Source organism: Cornus florida, unplaced genomic scaffold (assembly GCF_030987335.1).
Source record: "Cornus florida cultivar Cherokee Brave unplaced genomic scaffold, ASM3098733v1 CherokeeBrave_3.0.0_Hap2_Chr01, whole genome shotgun sequence".
Taxonomy (NCBI): domain Eukaryota; kingdom Viridiplantae; phylum Streptophyta; class Magnoliopsida; order Cornales; family Cornaceae; genus Cornus; species Cornus florida.
Window position 1 is genome coordinate 85,792,940 of NW_026775571.1, and position 17,500 is coordinate 85,810,439.

Consider the following 17,500-nt stretch of genomic DNA (forward strand, 5'->3'; position numbering starts at 1 on the left):
ACCGACTATTTGTGCCCAGGTGGGGCAACTTGCGAAAGGAGTTGATACGGGAGTGCCATGACACCAAATGGGCTGGTCACCCAGGTATGCGACGCACACTAGCACTCCTAGAAGATTCTTACTATTGGCCTCGGATGCGTGATGATGTGGAGACATATGTGAGGACTTGCCTTGTGTGCCAACAAGACAAGATTGAGCAACAGCATCCTGCAGGCCTATTGGAGCCATTGCCTATTCCAGAGAGACCATGGGAGAGTGTCTCTATGGATTTCATTACTTGCTTGCCCAAGTCAGAAGGTTGTGGGAGCATTATAGTGGTGGTAGATCGGTTCAGCAAGTATGCCACCTTCATACCCGCACCAGCAGACTGCACAGCAGAGAGGGCAGCAGAGTTATTTGTTGACCATGTGGTCAAGCTTTGGGGAATTCCGCAGAATATTGTCAGTGATAGAGACCCGCGTTTCACGGGTAGATTTTGGACGGGACTCTTCAAGAAGATGGGGACGGATCTCAACTTCTCTACGAGTTTCCACCCCCAATCAGATGGGCAGACAGAGCGCATCAACGCTCTCCTGGAGCTTTATTTGAGGCACTATGTGAGTGCTAATCAGCGAGATTGGGCCAAACTCCTTGGGGTGGCACAGTTTTCTTACAACTTGCAGCGGAGTGAGGCTACCAATCACAGTCCATTTGAGGTTGTCACCGGACGGCAGCCTATGACACCCAACGCCATTGCTTCAACTTGCGATGGTAAGAGTCCGGCGGCCTACAAATTTGCCAAGAGGTGGCATGAGCAGTCCGACTTGGCTAGGGCGTACCTTGACAAGGCGGCAAAGAAGATGAAGAAGTGGGCCGACACCAAGCGAAGGCGGGTGGAGTACATAGTGGGAGACCAAGTGATGGTTAAGCTACTACCCCAACAATTCAAGTCCTTCCGGAGCGTGCATAAGGGGCTAGTAAGGAGGTACGAGGGCCCGTTCCCCATCGCCAAGCGGGTGGGCAAGGTCTCCTACATGGTGGAGCTTCCACCCAAGTTGAAGATACATCCAGTCTTCCATGTCAGCATGCTCAAGCCTTATCATGAAGACACGGAAGACCTTACTCGGGGCATTTCGCATAGGGCACCCACAGCCGTTGTCACATCCTTTGACAAGGAAGTTGATTGCATCCTTGCAGATCGTGTGATGAGCAGGAGAGGCGTGCCCAAATATACAGAGTATTTAGTGAAGTGGAAGAACCTGCCAGATAGTGAGGCGAGCTGGGAGCATGAGGATACACTATGGCAGTTTGCGGAGCATATCCAGCGGTTCAAGCAAGAAGACGCGACGAGGGCGTCGCGAGCTTAGGTGGGGGAGAATGTCACACCCCGCTACCAAGAGGCTATGCCACGTAGGCGCCACGCAGACGCCCAGCAGACGATGACATGGAGCCTGCATGGATTGGAGCTTTCTAGACTTCTCTACACAAGTATGGAACTTTCCGGAATTCTCTAGATTAGTGTGGAGTTGTCTAGCCTTTTCTAGACTTGTCTAGAGTTGTATAGAATTCTCTAGAATTCTCTAGACTTGTCTTGTACATAGTAGATAGTTCTAGAGTTGTGTAGATATTTCTGGAGGATTCTAGACACTAAATCTAGGCCACACATTTGTACACATCTAGAATGTTCTTGTAAGGCCAAAGGCCTATAAATAGGAGGTGGGAGTTCATTTGCTCCTCACCAAGCAACCAAGTTGTAATCTCTCCTCTCAAGTAATACAAGTTGTATACATTCCCAAACTCTCTTGCTCACTTGCCTAACCTCTTCCTACACACCCAAGTAAGCAAAACACTTGTCTAGCCTTAGTCTTCACTAAGCTAGCACACTCGGGTAGGCTGACTTAGCGCTTCAAGGGGGCTTGAAAGTGTCTAAGGCCGCACGGGAGCTTGAAAAGGTTCAAGTCCGTGACAGTAAATGTCACACCCCGCTACCAAGAGGCTATGCCACGCAGGCGCCACGCAGACGCCCAGCAGACGATGACATGGAGCCTGCATGGATTGGAGCTTTCTAGACTTCTCTACACAAGTATGGAACTTTCCGGAATTCTCTAGATTAGTGTGGAGTTGTCTAGCCTTTTCTAGACTTGTCTAGAGTTGTATAGAATTCTCTAGAATTCTCTAGACTTGTCTTGTACATAGTAGATAGTTCTAGAGTGGTGTAGATATTTCTGGAGGATTCTAGACACTAAATCTAGGCCACACATTTGTACACATCTAGAATGTTCTTGTAAGGCCAAAGGCCTATAAATAGGAGGTGGGAGTTCATTTGCTCCTCACCAAGCAACCAAGTTGTAATCTCTCCTCTCAAGTAATACAAGTTGTATACATTCCCAAACTCTCTTGCTCACTTGCCTAACCTCTTCCTACACACCCAAGTAAGCAAAACACTTGTCTAGCCTTAGTCTTCACTAAGCTAGCACACTCGGGTAGGCTGACTTAGCGCTTCAAGGGGGCTTGAAAGTGTCTAAGGCCGCACGGGAGCTTGAAAAGGTTCAAGTCCGTGACAAATGGTATCAGAGCAGGACTTGGGGAAAAGCACAGAGGTGTGCCCCCTTGTCGATCCGGGGGTCTTGAGAATGAAGACGGTGCACTGAAGTTGCGTCGATGTGGAGGAATCAATGCAGTTGGGGGGGAGAGCCTCCATCTCCCCATGAAGACGCGTCCGTTAAGCCGGAGGGCAGCGCGCATCGGATGGCCGGAGGGCCGCGCGCACCAAAGTTCTTGCAAGTTCAAGAGGCGTGCAAACCGTTGTGAAGGGCGGGTATCAAGTCAGCCGGAGGGCGCTTGTTTGCTCGGGGTGTCGCGGAGGCGGCATAACGTGGGGTTGCGTCCCGAAGAAGTGGGCGTCCCTTTAGCCCGAAACCCTATCATTGGGCGAGTGCAGCCAGGGGTTGTACAAGGAAGCGATGGTGGGCAGCGAGCATACCACTTGGAGGAGACAGGCTTTGGAATGTTGGACGCAGCGGAGTCAGCGCCGCACTGCGACGAGGGCGTCGCAGGATTTGGGTGGGGGAGAATGTCACGATCCGATTCCTAACGACGCCATGAGCATAGAAGACACGCATGCTGGTTGGCTAAGAACATTCATTGACTGGGAATGGTTCCAGGGAAGGGGCGTGCAGGACCACAGGATGGTACCTCTTCAGAGTTCAGGCAGGTCGACTCGGTTTAGTTCGAGGTGCTTGTCGCTGGTCGTGGACTTGACTATGAAGAAGGGAGTTGGTCATCCCTGCACAAACTGGTCGGGAGCTGGAGCCGTTCCCCTGACGAGGCCATGGCAGGCCGAAACCAGTCAACATGTATCCTTGGGAGGGCAGGTCGTGGTGGCTGACCAGGGCGCTTGCGCGAGCTGAAGCAACGCCTTGGTGCCGCACGGGCCGTGCCGCTGCGCCAAATCTCTAGGCCCGTGACAGTATGCTTGTCTCCGTGCAATCTCTTGGGCATCTTCTTTTGGGTATTAACGCTTATGTTTTGAGTCTGACGCTAAGGGTGTGGTTGACGCTGTTCACGATGCTTCGAGTTGCCCATTCGAAATTGCTTCAATTTGTTTTGATATCCGCATGGACCTTCAGGCTTTCGTTGTTGCTTCTTTGGAGCATGTTCGTCGTTTGGGCAATCGAGTAGCTCATGATCTTGCTATGCTGTCTCGAGATCCTTTCCCTGTTGATCAGGAGCTGTTTTCACTTCCCCCACACATTTCTGCTTCTGCTACTTTGGATGCCATGGTTCTTTCTTCGTAGTTTTTGTTTTGTTTTGTTGTTGGTTTGTTTTGGATTGTTGGGGTTTTCTCGTTGTGTTTGTCTTGTTGTTGTTTCTTTTGCCGGGCTAAAAAAGAAAAAAAAAATAAAGAAAGAAAGAGGTTAATCAGTAACTTATATATATATATATATATATATATAATAAGTAAAATGTTCTGTTATAAAGTCGAAATAAATAAATAAAATAAAATAAAAGCTCGTAAAAAGTAGAAAGTTTGTAGGGTTGAATTGGCCCATCTTGGGCGAATTCATTAAAGCTTAAAATTGGTGATGGTGAGTGAAGTCCGTGGATGGGGGTTAGAGGTTCGGAGGTCACAACGGTCGGAAGCATCAATCTCAGCGGTGGCGAGTCGACCCCAAACCAACTGGTAAATTCTTTTGACAAAGCGTTTTCTGATTTGATCACTAGCATCTTCTTTTATTTTTGACCACTTTTTCCGACTCAACATATTTTGCTCAAATAAAAAAACGGAGTTGGGTTGCAGGAATCGGATCCTTTGCTTGTGCCTTTTGGTGGTGTTGGTGTGCAAATTAAGAAATTGAAAGATTCATTTATTCAATAACCAGAAATTTAGCTTCTCATCTGTTTTTTTTTTTTTTTTTTTTTTGTCATTTCTAACCACTGAAACTTAACAGGAACTCATCAATACCGAGCCTCTCAAATCACAAATTTGAAATGGATACAAACTACTGGTTATGGCTCTCTTGTCTGATCATCACACTTGCTGCAATTCTCCTCCCCTTTCTTGTGTTCATTAAGAAGAAGACCAGGAACACTTCATTACCACCTTTGAACAATTCTTCATTGTCCACCTCTCCACCTGTAGGATGGGACTATGAAGTGTTCTTGAGTTTCAGAGGTGAAGACACTCGTAAAACCTTCACTGACTACCTCTACACCGACCTTGTGGACTCAGGAATTCGCACGTTTAGAGACAACAATGAGCTTCGCATTGGAGAGAAGATAGGTGATGAGCTTCTCAAGGCAATACGACAATCAAAGATATCCATCCCGGTCTTTTCCAAAGACTATGCTTCAAGTAAGTGGTGCTTGCTTGAGCTCACCACAATGGTTGAGTGTAAGAGGACATCGGGGCAAATCATAAAACCCATTTTCTACGACGTTGAACCGTCCGACGTACGAAAGCAGATGGGCAGTTACAAAAAGGCCTTCCGGGAACACAAGAAGCATTTTGATAGTGCTACTGTGGAGGGGTGGAAGGAAGCCTTGAGGGAAGTTGGGGAATTGAAGGGATGGGAAGTGAAGAATGTTGCTGATGGGTAATTGTGCATATTTACTTATATATAATGATTCTCCAATTTTAACTTTTCTCATTATTTTCCTCTAATGCAAATTTTCCTTATTACCACAAACTATAAACTTTTTTGGTTCCATTCTCTCAAATTAGGTCACTAGTCTAACTTCATTTACAAACAACAGTTTTTACAAATTGTTAATCAAATGAATTTTGGAACTGCATGAGATTTCTAAGTTTTCTGAGAATAGGCTATATTTTTATTGTCCTTCCTAGTTCCCATATATACGTGACATCAATTATGTTTGCAGGCACCAAGGAGAACTGGTAAAGAGGGTTGTTTCAGAGGTTTGGGGAGAGCTGAAAAGGAACTCATTGGTTGTAAATGATTGCTTAGTTGGAATTGATGATCATGTAGAAGAAATGATGAAATTGTTGAGTGTTCATTCCAGTGATGTAAGGATTGTGGGAATCCATGGCATGGGAGGAATTGGCAAGACCACTATAGCCAAGGCCATTTACAACCAACTCTCCCAACACTTTGAATCATGTTGTTTCCTTCCAGATGTAAGAGAAACAGCACAACAACACAATGGTCTTGTTCATTTGCAAAACCAACTTATATCTAACATCTTAAAACGAAGATGCGTTGACATTAGTACTATGGATGAAGGTATTAATGTAATCAAAGTTAGATTTTCTGGGAAGAAAGTTCTTGTTGTCATTGATGATGCGGATCAAAGAATTCATCTTCATGCACTGGTGGGAAAGTGTGATTGGTTTGGTTCAGGAAGTAGGATAATTGTCACAACAAGAAACAAAGATATTCTAAATCTGCCTGAGGTAGATTGTAGGACTTACGAACCAGAGGAATTGGATTATAATCAATCTCTTCGACTTTTCAGCAGACATGCTTTTAGAAGGGACAATCCCCCAGAAGACTATGATATTCTCTCTAGAGATGTTGTGTCCACTACCGGAGGGTTGCCTTTGGCTCTCGAGATTATTGGTTCTTTTTTATCTGGCAAGAGAAAAGCGGTGTGGAATGAGACATTGAAGAAGTTGACGAGAATACCGGATGGACAAGTGCAGAAGAAGCTGAGAATAAGTTTCGAAGCATTAGAATATGAACAACAACAGATATTTCTCGATATAGCATGTTTTTTAATTGGAGCGGATAGAAGATTTGCTTTCCACATGTGGGATGACTGCAAATTTTATCCGGAAATTGGGATTGAAGTTCTTATTCTCACGTCCTTGGTGAAAATTGGAGATGACAATGAGCTAAGGATGCATGATCAACTTAGAGACCTCGGTAGGGATATTGTCCGTCAAGAAAATTTTAAGGAGCCACAGGAGCGTAGTAGGGTGTGGTTTCATGAGGAAGCCTATGAAATATTGGAGAGTCATTCGGTAAGATCTTACTCCTTCATAAATAGATGTCCCTTATTTTGCATTAGTTTTCTTGTTACCTTACTAACACAATTAGTCTTTTTAAGTAGGCCCCTCGATAGATATTTTTCATCAGTTAGTATACTTTGTCTAGCAATTGCTCCTTCTCTCACACATTTTTCTATTTTCCTACACTTATAGTTCAATTATATCTATCAAACTTCTTCTCATGGTTTGATTTGATTGAGCACTTTCAATAACACTTTGATATCATTAGGTAAGGCTTTCTACTAATTTGCATAAGGCCAGTCCTATTGTTCTTTAATTCGTTTTTTTTTTAGTCTATAGTTTATTTGTAAATAAATTTACTTAAAAATGTGAATTTGGATTAGTAAAAATTTTTGAAAATGAAAAAGAAATTCCATGTTAATTAATTCCATTTTTATAAAAAATAATGAGCTTTTGTAATGATAAACAAAATATTACGGAGTACAACTTAATTTAGATGAAAATTTAATAAATAAATAACCTAGATTTCTAACAAAATTAATAATATTGTATCTCAAGAAGCAAGAATAGTGGTTTATAAATAATTTTCATAGTACAGATTTTGAATTAATATATTCTATTGTATTGCCCTAGGCGTGTGCTGCCTTGCAAAGGTCAAAATAATAATGGATAAAATGCAGAAAACACCCTGTAGTATAGATATTTTGCGTATTACACCCCTCTTGTTCTAAAAACAACTCTTTGCTAATGATTTTATTCAATTAGGTCCTTTCCGTCCATCTGTCGTTAACGGAGCTAGTCAATTACTAAAATACCCTTGCTATGGAAAAAAAAAAAAAACTCAATAGTCAAAATGACCAAAAAGGAGATAGCCTATACGACATTGTGTCCATATAGCTCTAGAAATGTTCTTCTTTTGCCTCCCACTCTACTTCACACTGCTGCCACCAACCATTTCCTTCCCACTCCCCACACGCAACTCACCTTCTCCAAGCCTTCCAATGGTGACACCATCGCTGCTACTGTTCATGGCCATACTGGTGCCCCATCAACCATCTCCAAGGACACTGGAGCCTCCACAACCATCTCAAGCAATTTCTCTGTAACAGTAACCCTAACAAAACTCTTTGGCGATTGATCAATACCAGCATTAAACTCCTCAAAACCATTCGTTATCATACTCTCTGTATCTTTGACCGTCTATCCTTTATCCTCTGCTACTACTCCACCATTGCTTTCCAAGTCCTTTTTCCCCTCAAATCCGTCATTTACTGCGATTTCAACCTCACCAATCCAAAATCATTACTTGACTTTATATCTCCATGAATCATAGGAGGATCACAGCAGTGATGAAGAAACTCAAGTCTTCTCGTGATATCGAGCACTATCGAAAATTGCTTCCTCCATTCCATCAGCTCCCGCCTAGAAAGCATCGATACTTCTAAGAGAGCAACGTACCCGTACTGGATACCGATACTCCACGGATACGTGTCCGATACTTTTTAAACGTATCCATAATTTAAAAATATATTTTTTAATATCTAGCACGTATCCGATACTTCTCAAATACTTCTTAGGTATTTCGACTGCGTATCCGACACTTCTCAGAAACTTCATAACACATTTTTAACAAGTTTTTTATCCAGTTTGGTGATCAGTGGAGTAGATGGATCCAATTTTGTATTTCCAGTGCTCGCTTTTCAATTCTTGTGAATGGTGCTCCTACAGGTTTTTTCACTTGTTCGAGGGGCTTGAGATAGGGGAATCCACTCTCCCCTTTCTTGTTCCTGTTTGTCATGGAGGCCCTTAGTTGATTAATGAGTAGGGCGGTTGAGCTAGGATTTTTGAGTGGCGTTCGGGTGGGCAGGGATGTTGCTTCCCAGTTGGAGATTTCCCATTTGATGTTTGCAGATGACATGTTTGTTCTTTGTGATGCGAATGTGTCCCAGCTTTGTTATTTGCGGTGTGTTTTGATTTGGTTCCAAGTTGTTTCCGGCCTTAAGGTGAATGTTGGTAAGAGCGTTCTGGTGCCGGTGGGGGAGGTCCCTGAGATTGTGACTTTTGCTGATATTCTTTGTTGCTGTACTGGTTCTTTTCCCATCTCTTACCTAGGGTTGCCTCTGGGAGCTCCTTCAAGGTGTGTGGGGGTTTGGAATCGTGTGGTGGATAGATTTGAAAGGACGTTGGTTGGTTGGAAGAAGCAGTACCTCTTCAAGGGATGTCGGGTCACTTTGATTAAGAGCACTCTCTCATGCCTTCCCACTTATTTTATCTCCCTTTTTCAGATTCCCTCTTCTGTGGCAAAGAGGATTGAGAAATTATAGCGTAATTTTTTGTGGGGGGGTAGAGGGGAAGAGTTCAAGTTCTATATGGTTCGATGGGAGTATGTTTGTAGACCTATTCGGAATAGAGGTTTGGGCCTTAGAAGATTCGTGCCTTTTAATAAGGCTCTTCTTGGGAAATGGCTGTAGAGGTTTGGAGCGGAGAGACACTGGCTTTGGAGGAGGGTTGTGGCGAGTCGGTTTGGGGAGAGTATAGGAGGGTGGTGTTCCCTGGAAGTGCGTGGGCCTCAAGGTGTAGGGGTTTGGAAGGTTATTCGGAAGGGGTGGGATGATTTTTCAAACATATCCATATTCGACTCAGGGATGGTAGGAGGGTTAGTTTTTGGGAGGATGTTTGGTGTGGAGATATTCCTCTCGCTCTCGCTTTTCCTCAGCTTTTCAGGATTTCTACGGATAAGCAGGCCATGGTGGTCAACTGTTATCATCTTGATAGTGGGAGACTAGTGTGGGATGTTCGATTTTGGCGGTTGCTTCAGGACTGGGAGATTGAGGATGCCATTCGTTTCTTGGAGCTGTTGTAGCGCCAGAGGATTGTGGCTGAGGACTCTGATTGTTGGACTTGGGCTGATAACTCTCAGGGGCGTTTCGAGGTTAGGTCCTTCTTCAGGTGCCTCGCAGATGATCCTAGGGATTACTTTCCTTGGAAGTCCGTTTGGTGCTCAAAGGCTCCTCTTAAGGTGGCTTTTTTTGCGTGGTCCTCTGTTCTAGGAAAGATTTTAACCCAGGATAACTTAAGGAGGAGAAATCAGGTGGTGGTTAATTGTTGCTATATGTGCCTTCGCGATGAGAAGACAGTGGATCATCTTCTCTTACACTGCACCATTGCTAGAGCCTGCTAGGATTTGATGATTGGCTGGTTTGGGTTTCCATGGGTTATGCCTTGTTCCGTAAGAGGGTTGATTGAGACCTGGAGTGGTTGCTTTGTGGGAGCTCTCATTCGGGATGCTTGGAGGGCTACGCCTCTGTGTGTGTGGTGGTGTATATGGCTCGAGAGGAATAGAATATATTTTGAAGGGTAGGAGATGTCGATTTCTATTCTTAAATTCTTTATTCTTTCCACTCTTTTTTGTTGGGTTTCAGGGAGAGATTATAGATCTTTAGAGGAGATTGTTGATTTTTTGGCCTCTTTGAAGGCTTAGGTCCTTTGTGGCCTTGTGTACTTTCTTGGGATTCGCTCCCCTTTTGAGCCCTTTTATACAATTTTACTTAACAAAAAAAAAAAAAATGTAACTTTTCCAACAATAATAACATAATATAATTGGTAAGAAAATTTCAAATTTTATTAAGTGATGACTAAGGATGCTTGTTTTATGTGTTGTGAAACAAACTTCTATGTTAGAACCGGCATCCATGGCTTTCACGGTGATTTCTTGGTTCAAATCATTGAGGTTCCGCTGTAAATGGAGCCACTGTAGCGCTTTCTTGGTTCAAGCCATTGAGGGTTCCACTATAGCGATTTCTTGGTTCAAGAGGGACAGATCTATATAATGTGTGTATATATATATGTCTTTATGTATTTAATGAGATCAAGGGTATTTTGGTCAGAATAAAGGGCAATTTTGAACATCTATATATTTCTGCCAGTCACATGATGGTCACATGTTCCATTTCTTGGCTAAATTGTAATAGATCGGACAAATGGGAGTAAGTTGTAACTAATTTTCAAATGTATGGTAATACGCACAATACTACAGAGTTGTTTTCTGCATTTTACCCAAATAATAATTGGAATTTCCTGAAAGACAGTGAATCTGGTCATTAATACTAGTTTTTGTGTCCACTATAGTTGTTGCCTTAATATGTTTTTTTACGTATCTGAAGGTTCTCTTTTGGCAGGGAACAAGAAAGATTGAAGCTCTTTGTGTTAACTTTCGATCAGTGTCACAGGCATGCTGTTTTACAAATGAAGAATTTGGAGGCCTATCTAATCTAAGGTTCCTTCAAATGGACTATGCAAACCAGCTGGATGGAGATTTTAAGGGTCTTCTTTCAAAGTTAAGGTGGCTTCACTGGAATGGATGCCCTGAAATCTTTAAACCAACCAATTTTCATCTAAAGAATTTGGTCATTCTTGATTTATCATGGAGCAAGGTCACAGAAGCCTGGGAGGGTTGGAATCATATCAAGGTTTCATCAATTTCTCTGCTTTTGTTTTGTGTGTCTCATCTCATAATTATTTGTAATTGATTCTAAGCAATTCTCTTTTTCCTTATTTCGCAGATTGCAAGAAAGTTGAAAGTTTTAAATCTCACAGGTTGCATTTACATGGTTAGAACTCCTGACTTCTCCGCATATGCATCTTTAGAAAGATTGATTCTTGAAGGATGTGTGAGTTTGGTTCATATTGACCCATCAATTGAGTATCTCAAGAGTCTAGTTTTCTTAAATGTGCAGAATTGCCGTGAACTCAACAGGCTGCCTCTTGAATTTGATTCTGTGGAAGCTTTAATGAGGCTCCTCATCGACGGTACTTCTATACAAGAAGTCCCTATTGGTAGAGGTGTTATGAACAAGCTTGAAACTCTTAGTGCTACTCGTTGTAAGTCATTGAGTCAAATTTTTACCCCAGCCGGTCATCTAAAATCTCTGTCGGACCTTAAACTTGACGAATCAGGTATCACTGAACTACCAGACTCAATTTGTTCGCTAGTGAAATTGCAACGCTTGTCACTAAGGCGCTGTAAATTACAAGAACTTCCAATTTCCATTGGGAAATTAGAATCATTAATTGAGCTGCGCTTGTCAGGAACAAATATTACCGAATTACCTGATTCCATTGGCAACCTAAAGCATTTGAGAATTCTTGAGATTAACGAATCTTCGATTGTGAAGTTACCTAGTGCCATCGGAATGTTATTGAAACTTGAAGAGTTAGATGCCTCGAGTTGTTATGATTTGGAAGGCGAATTTCCCAGTAATATTGAGAGACTATCCTCTTTGAGAATCTTAAAACTAAGTTGGACAGATATCTGTAGCCTACCAACAAGCATTTGTGGGCTCTCTCACCTCCAAACCCTTGATTTAGAGTGTTGCCTACAGCTTCAGTTTCTGCCAGAGCTTCCCTGTAGTCTAGTGAGTCTAAAAGTCACTTGCATGTCAATGGAGACATTTCTAAACATTCCTAGCCTGATTAACCTAAAGGAGTTGCGCCTTTCTGACTGCTATAAGCTGTTGAAAATTCCTGAAGATATTGGGAAGTTAGTCAAACTGGAGAACTTGACCTTGGAAGGTATTAGCATTAGCATCCTGCCCATGGAGCTTGGTGGCCTTTCTCGGCTTAAGGAACTCATTTTTATAAAATGTGAACAACTTCAATACCTTCCAACTCTTCCCTCAAGTCTAGTCATACTGTGCCTTGAACGTTGTAGATCAATGAAGAGTTTTCCAGATCTGTCAAATTTGAAAAATTTATCGGAACTAGTGCTTAATCACCTGTCAGAGTTGACGGAGATTCAAGGCCTTGGAAGATTAGAACTCCTAATAAAGTTGAATGTATATGAGTGCAAACAGTTATGTACGCTTGAAGGGCTCGAACAGCTAAGATCTTTAAGATACTTGACCACATCACAGTGCGAATCACTAGAAGCATTACCAGATCTTTCGAACTTAAAGAAATTAAGGAAATTAGATGCTTCACATTGCAAGAATCTGAATGAAATTAGGGGCCTTGACAGATTGGAATCCTTGGAAGATTTGGATATGAGTTGGTGTATATCCTTGGAAAAATTGCCTGATCTATCGAATTTGGAAATGCTGGAAATATTAAAGCTCGCCGGGTGCCAGAAGCTACATGATATTGAGGGTCTTGAGGCTTTGAAATCCTTGCAGATGCTGGACTTGTCATCATGCACGGCCTTGAAGAGGATACCTGAGCTGTCGAGACTGACAAATATAAAGGAATTGAGACTTTGTAATTTTGAGAAACTTAGTGAGATATGGGGAATTGAAGAACTGAAATTCTTAAGCTTGTTGGACTTGTCATCGTGCACGGCCTTGGAGAGGTCACCTGATCTATCGAGACTAACAAATTTAAGGAAATTACAACTTTGTAATTGTGAGAAGCTTAGTGAGATTCGGGGACTTGAAAAACTGAAATTCTTGGGAAACTTGAACATTTCTGGATGCAAGTCACTAGGAAAATTACCCGACATTCCAAACTTCTGTAGAGTCGAGCGTTGAGAGCAAAATTGGAGGATTTCAGATTTTATTGTTAAACATGAAACCTGATGGCATGGTAATTATCTATTTTCTGCTAATCTATGTTGTCTTTGTATGATGGAGTTTTCCTTAATTGATTCTTAATCGTGATTTGTTTCTCTATTCCTTTTTCAGGTAATTGATGAAACATCCATTTCAGTTATCAATTGTCAGTGCAGAACTATCGTATTTAGGCAGTTGAAATCGAGGTTGTTTTCTTGTTGATCTCTATATTATATGGTTGATTAGGACCATTTTAGTCAGTGCGGTGGATGTTAGAATAGTTTGGTTTCAGTACTTCCAAGGACACATTGTGAAAAAGGTTGAAGGTTATTTCATTTCTCTTTTTACCTCAGGTGGTGTGGGGCTGGCAGCTTTGGGAAGCTAAAGTATCTCAAGAGATGAACATTTCACTTCTAAAGGAAGCTACTAAAATGGTGTAATTCCAAGTTTAAATGGAAATGGGGCCTTTTAACTTTTAAGGCATCGGACCCGATGGCCTAACCCCTATATTTTACCAAAGACACTGGGACATTTTAAAGGGGATATTACTCAAGCTTTCAATGAATTCCTACAGTCGGGGAAGTTGTTCAAAAGCTTAAATCGCACAAACATTGAACTGGTTCCAAAAGTCAAGTGCCCAACTAAGGTAAACCAGTATCACTCAATTTTGCTGTGCATTCTTCTTTGTAGCTTGTCTCTAAAGGACTCGCAAATAGGATAAAACCACTTCTATCTAGTTTATTCAGTGAGTAAACATAGTGTTTTTGTTCCTCACAGACATTTTACGGACAACATGTTAATTGCCCATGAAGCTCTTCATTTCTTGAAAAAAGAAAAGGGCTGCGAAATAAATTCAAGGCAAACAAAGTATATATGGCAAAGGCCTTTGATAGGGTGGAATTGGCTTATGTACAAAAATCTATGTAAAAATTAGGCTTTGTTGATAGATGGATCAATCTAGTCATGGAGAGTACGAGTACAGTGGCATATTCTGTGGTGCTAAATGGAAGTTCTGGTGGTTATTTTGAGGTCTAAGTTGGTTTCTTAGTTGGGGTTTGAGATAATGTGTTACAGAACAAGCTTGAAATGAATTGAAATATTTTCATAAGCTTTGTTTACTTTCTTAAAATTGTTTGGATCCAAAATTAGTAGTCCGTAAGAAATGCATTTATAATTTTATTTATTTATTTATTTATTTTTGTATAGGGATCAATTCCTCATGTCAGTGGCAATTTACAATTGAAATCAGGTACCATGAGGTAGAGAATAGTTGAAATTCCTAAACATGCGTGGTTACTAGTATGCTACATGGCAATGATACCATAAGGAATATTATCACTTTCTAAATTAGATGATTTCATTTGGAGGACTTTGTGTATGGCCACTTGAGTATTTTTTCATATCTTCTTAAAATATTTCTGTAAGATTCCTGATAGCAGGAATTTTGAAACTTGAAATTATTTTCTAAAAGAACTTGAAAATAACAATTTCAAAATATTTCCTTATGCTTTGTATGATTTCTGGTGCAGGAATGGGAGACAGTTCCTAATGCTCATATTAAAGCTGAATTTTTTTCAGAGAGGTATTTTACTTGCCTTATCAACTGCTAGTGTGCAGAAAATTTGATATTTAAGATGCTCAACTATTTTATATTCTAATGGTTATATATTCTACTCAATTTTTAGATATATGTTAACAATGGTTATATATACCCAACAAGTCCTCAATTCTGGTTTGAGAGCTGGGAAGGACCATGCTTCAAGTCATCGTATATGCTAGGAGATTCTGGTACGACTTAATTAAATCATATTGTTTGAACCATATTTTGATTTTTATGGTAAAAATGCAAACTAAAATAAAATAAATTATATTTGATGAGATGGTTGTTCTTTCTAAGGTAGCATTTATTTTTGCTAGAGCTCAAGTGCTTAAGCACCACATTTTTGCAACTAAAAGGAGCTCTCATGCAGCTAGATACTCCATTGTTGAAGCCTCCATATTCTTAACGTTAATTCAACTTAAAGACAGCAAGTCAACCCTTGTCGATCTTGTATTAATTGTTGCTTTTGTAGCTTGAGAGCGGAGTCCACAAAAAGTTAGCCAGACTTGCTGATTACCATGTTAATGGTATGGTATGTAATACACATACCAAATGAAATTTGCAATAATACTTTCTCCAATTTTCCACTCCTAACCAAGTTTGAAGAAATGAAATGTAATAATTTCTTAATCAGCAAAAATTTCTTGATTATTAAAAAAATGATAGTAGTTTTTATTTTTTAGTTCCTACCTTTTGTTTATTACTACTGCATATATTCAATCTTGATATACATGTATGCATGATTTGATGGAAAATGCAAGTCCTGCTGGGAAAACCAGTGGAGATTGAAATAGAGGATGGTTTGAATTTTCCGGCAAGTGATTCTCCATTTACAAGCCTGAAGAAGGTGGACATGGAAGGAGATGCAAAAAAGAAGCAACAGATGCCACCTGCTAGTGTCATGAAAGGGCTCACTCTTATCATGATTTCGAGGAAGCTCATAAAAAATCCCAACACTTAATTAAGCCTTTTGGGACTGATTTGGTCTCAATTTTAGATATATGTTAATAATGGTTAAATATACCCAACAAGTCCTCAATTATGGTTTGAGAGCTGGGAAGGACCAATGCTTCAATTTCTGCTTCTATGGAAAAAACACACTTTGTGGTAAGGTCTAATGTCTTCATAAATACTAGGAGATTCATGGTACAACTTAATTAAATCATATTGTTTTAACCATATTTTGAATTTTGATGGCTAAAAATGAAAAATAAAAATAAAAAATAAACTCAAAAGAGAAGCTCATATTTGTTGAGATGATTAATCTTTTATCAGCTTGTCAAGTAAATTTTTTTCGTATGAGCTGCATTTATTTTACTAGAGCTCAAGTACCCTTTTTTGCCACTAACAGGAGCTCAAATATTGCTTCTATATACTCCATTGTTGAAGCCTCCACATTCTATTGTGTTAATTCATCGATCTTGTATTAATTGTCGCTTTTTGTAGCAGAGTCCACAAAAAGTTAATGGGGCTTATTGCTTGAATTCCTTTATTTAATTTACCACATTCATGGTAAGTAATACCACATAGCAAAGGAAATTTGCACTAATACTTTCTCCAAGTTTCCACTCCTGACCAAGTTTGAAGAAATGAGATGTCATAATTTCGTGATCAGTAAAAAATTCTTGATTATTAGAAAATGAGAGTAGCCTTTATTTTTTAGTTCCTACCTTTTGTTTACTATTGCATGTATTTAATCTTGATATACAGGTATGCATGATTTGATGGATAGTGCAAGTCTTGCTGGAGAGGATACTTGATATACTGGAATGCATGGAGATAAAAGGTTAGTTCGAAATTTCGGGCAAGTGGTTCTCCCTTTACAAGCCTGAAGAAGGTGGACATGGAAGGAGATGAATAAAAGAAGCAACAGATGCCACCTGCTGGTGTCATGACAAGGCTCATTCTAATCATGATTTCGAGGAAGCTCATAAAAAATCCCAACACCTAATTAAGCCTTTTGGGACTGATTTGGTCTCTAATATCATTCAGGTACGTGATAATCTCTCTCTCTCTCTCTCTCTCTCTCTCTCAACATGTGAAGTTCTATAGTTACAACAATTAAGAACATAATTTTCGAAAAAACAATTAAGAACATAGTGGCTTGTTTTTTTTCCTAGTTAACATAGTGTCATTTCGATATAAGTCTCAAGCTGGAATTGGCACAATATCGGGAAGATTGCTCAATTTGGGTGAGATTGATCATAGAACTCTAAATGAATGCTTGTTTTCATTTCCTAATGGCTATGCTATGGTTGAGTGGTATTTTTGGTTGCTTAACCAATTTTAATTTCGTTTCCTAGATTTGGTTGCTGTTACTGTCTTGATTGTTGAAGCTGTGAGGGTTGGGTGCTGCCTGTCCACTCTGTGTTGGTGTCATTTGACTTGTCCTGCTCTTCACTTGACTTATTCTTTGGTGTCACTTGGATGGTGCCTTTTAGTTAATTGCCTTTTGTGTTGTAACCGGATGATGTTGTTGCTCTTCATTTGTATTCTGCTAATTTAGCAGATCTGATGTATACTATACTATTGTGCTACTTCACAGTTGTATATATATTGACTGAAATTATACAAGACAGTTGTCATTGTTCATGTCAAATGGAGTTAATTCAATATTTTATTCAATGCATGTGCAACTTCCAATTCTTATAATGTTTTTCTTGTCAATTTCCAATTTCCAGGTGTTAATTCTATTATTATTATTACTTTTTTAAAAATAAAAATAGATGTACATGTTTTTTTTTTTTGTTTTTTTTATTTTATATGGTACTTACACACATGACTCCACTGAAACTCAAATTCCTAACCACCCTTTATAAAGTACTTGTGGCTCGGTACCACTAACGATTGGTCATGTACATGTTCTCATTTGTTCATTTGATTATTATTATAAAGTTGGACCATGGA

At 40.3% G+C, this 17,500-nt stretch overlaps 1 protein-coding gene across 5 annotated transcripts; it reads left to right on the forward strand.

Moving 5' to 3' along the window:
* The first annotated feature begins 3,617 nt into the window (after positions 1–3,617).
* Positions 3,618–17,218, forward strand: LOC132304192 (disease resistance protein L6-like). Of its 5 annotated transcripts, none has more exons than XM_059801782.1 (12): positions 3,618–4,162; positions 4,431–5,075; positions 5,362–6,463; positions 10,630–10,920; positions 11,014–13,027; positions 13,126–13,199; positions 13,347–13,639; positions 14,200–14,242; positions 14,523–14,575; positions 14,679–14,781; positions 16,304–16,585; positions 16,714–17,218. In XM_059801782.1, exons 1-5 carry the CDS (start codon positions 4,065–4,067, stop codon positions 12,970–12,972), a joined length of 4,095 nt encoding a protein of 1,364 aa, XP_059657765.1. In that variant the 5' UTR covers positions 3,618–4,064; the 3' UTR covers positions 12,973–13,027; positions 13,126–13,199; positions 13,347–13,639; positions 14,200–14,242; positions 14,523–14,575; positions 14,679–14,781; positions 16,304–16,585; positions 16,714–17,218. The 5 variants fall into 5 exon arrangements, with proteins under 5 accessions (XP_059657765.1, XP_059657758.1, XP_059657745.1 ...); XM_059801775.1 differs by lacking the exon at positions 14,200–14,242 and having other exon boundaries at positions 16,714–16,785; positions 16,897–17,218; XM_059801762.1 differs by lacking the exon at positions 14,200–14,242.
* Positions 17,219–17,500: the final 282 nt, after the last annotated feature.

Excerpts from the sequence above, each read along its gene's own strand:
- LOC132304192 (XM_059801782.1), top strand. The coding sequence starts at position 4,065 with ATGGTGAGTGAAGTCCGTGGATGGGGGTTAGAGGTTCGGAGGTCACAA. Across the intron at positions 6,464-10,629 it reads AAATATTGGAGAGTCATTCG|GGAACAAGAAAGATTGAAGC; the intron begins GTAAGATCTTAC and ends CTCTTTTGGCAG. Across the intron at positions 10,921-11,013 it reads AGGGTTGGAATCATATCAAG|ATTGCAAGAAAGTTGAAAGT; the intron begins GTTTCATCAATT and ends CTTATTTCGCAG.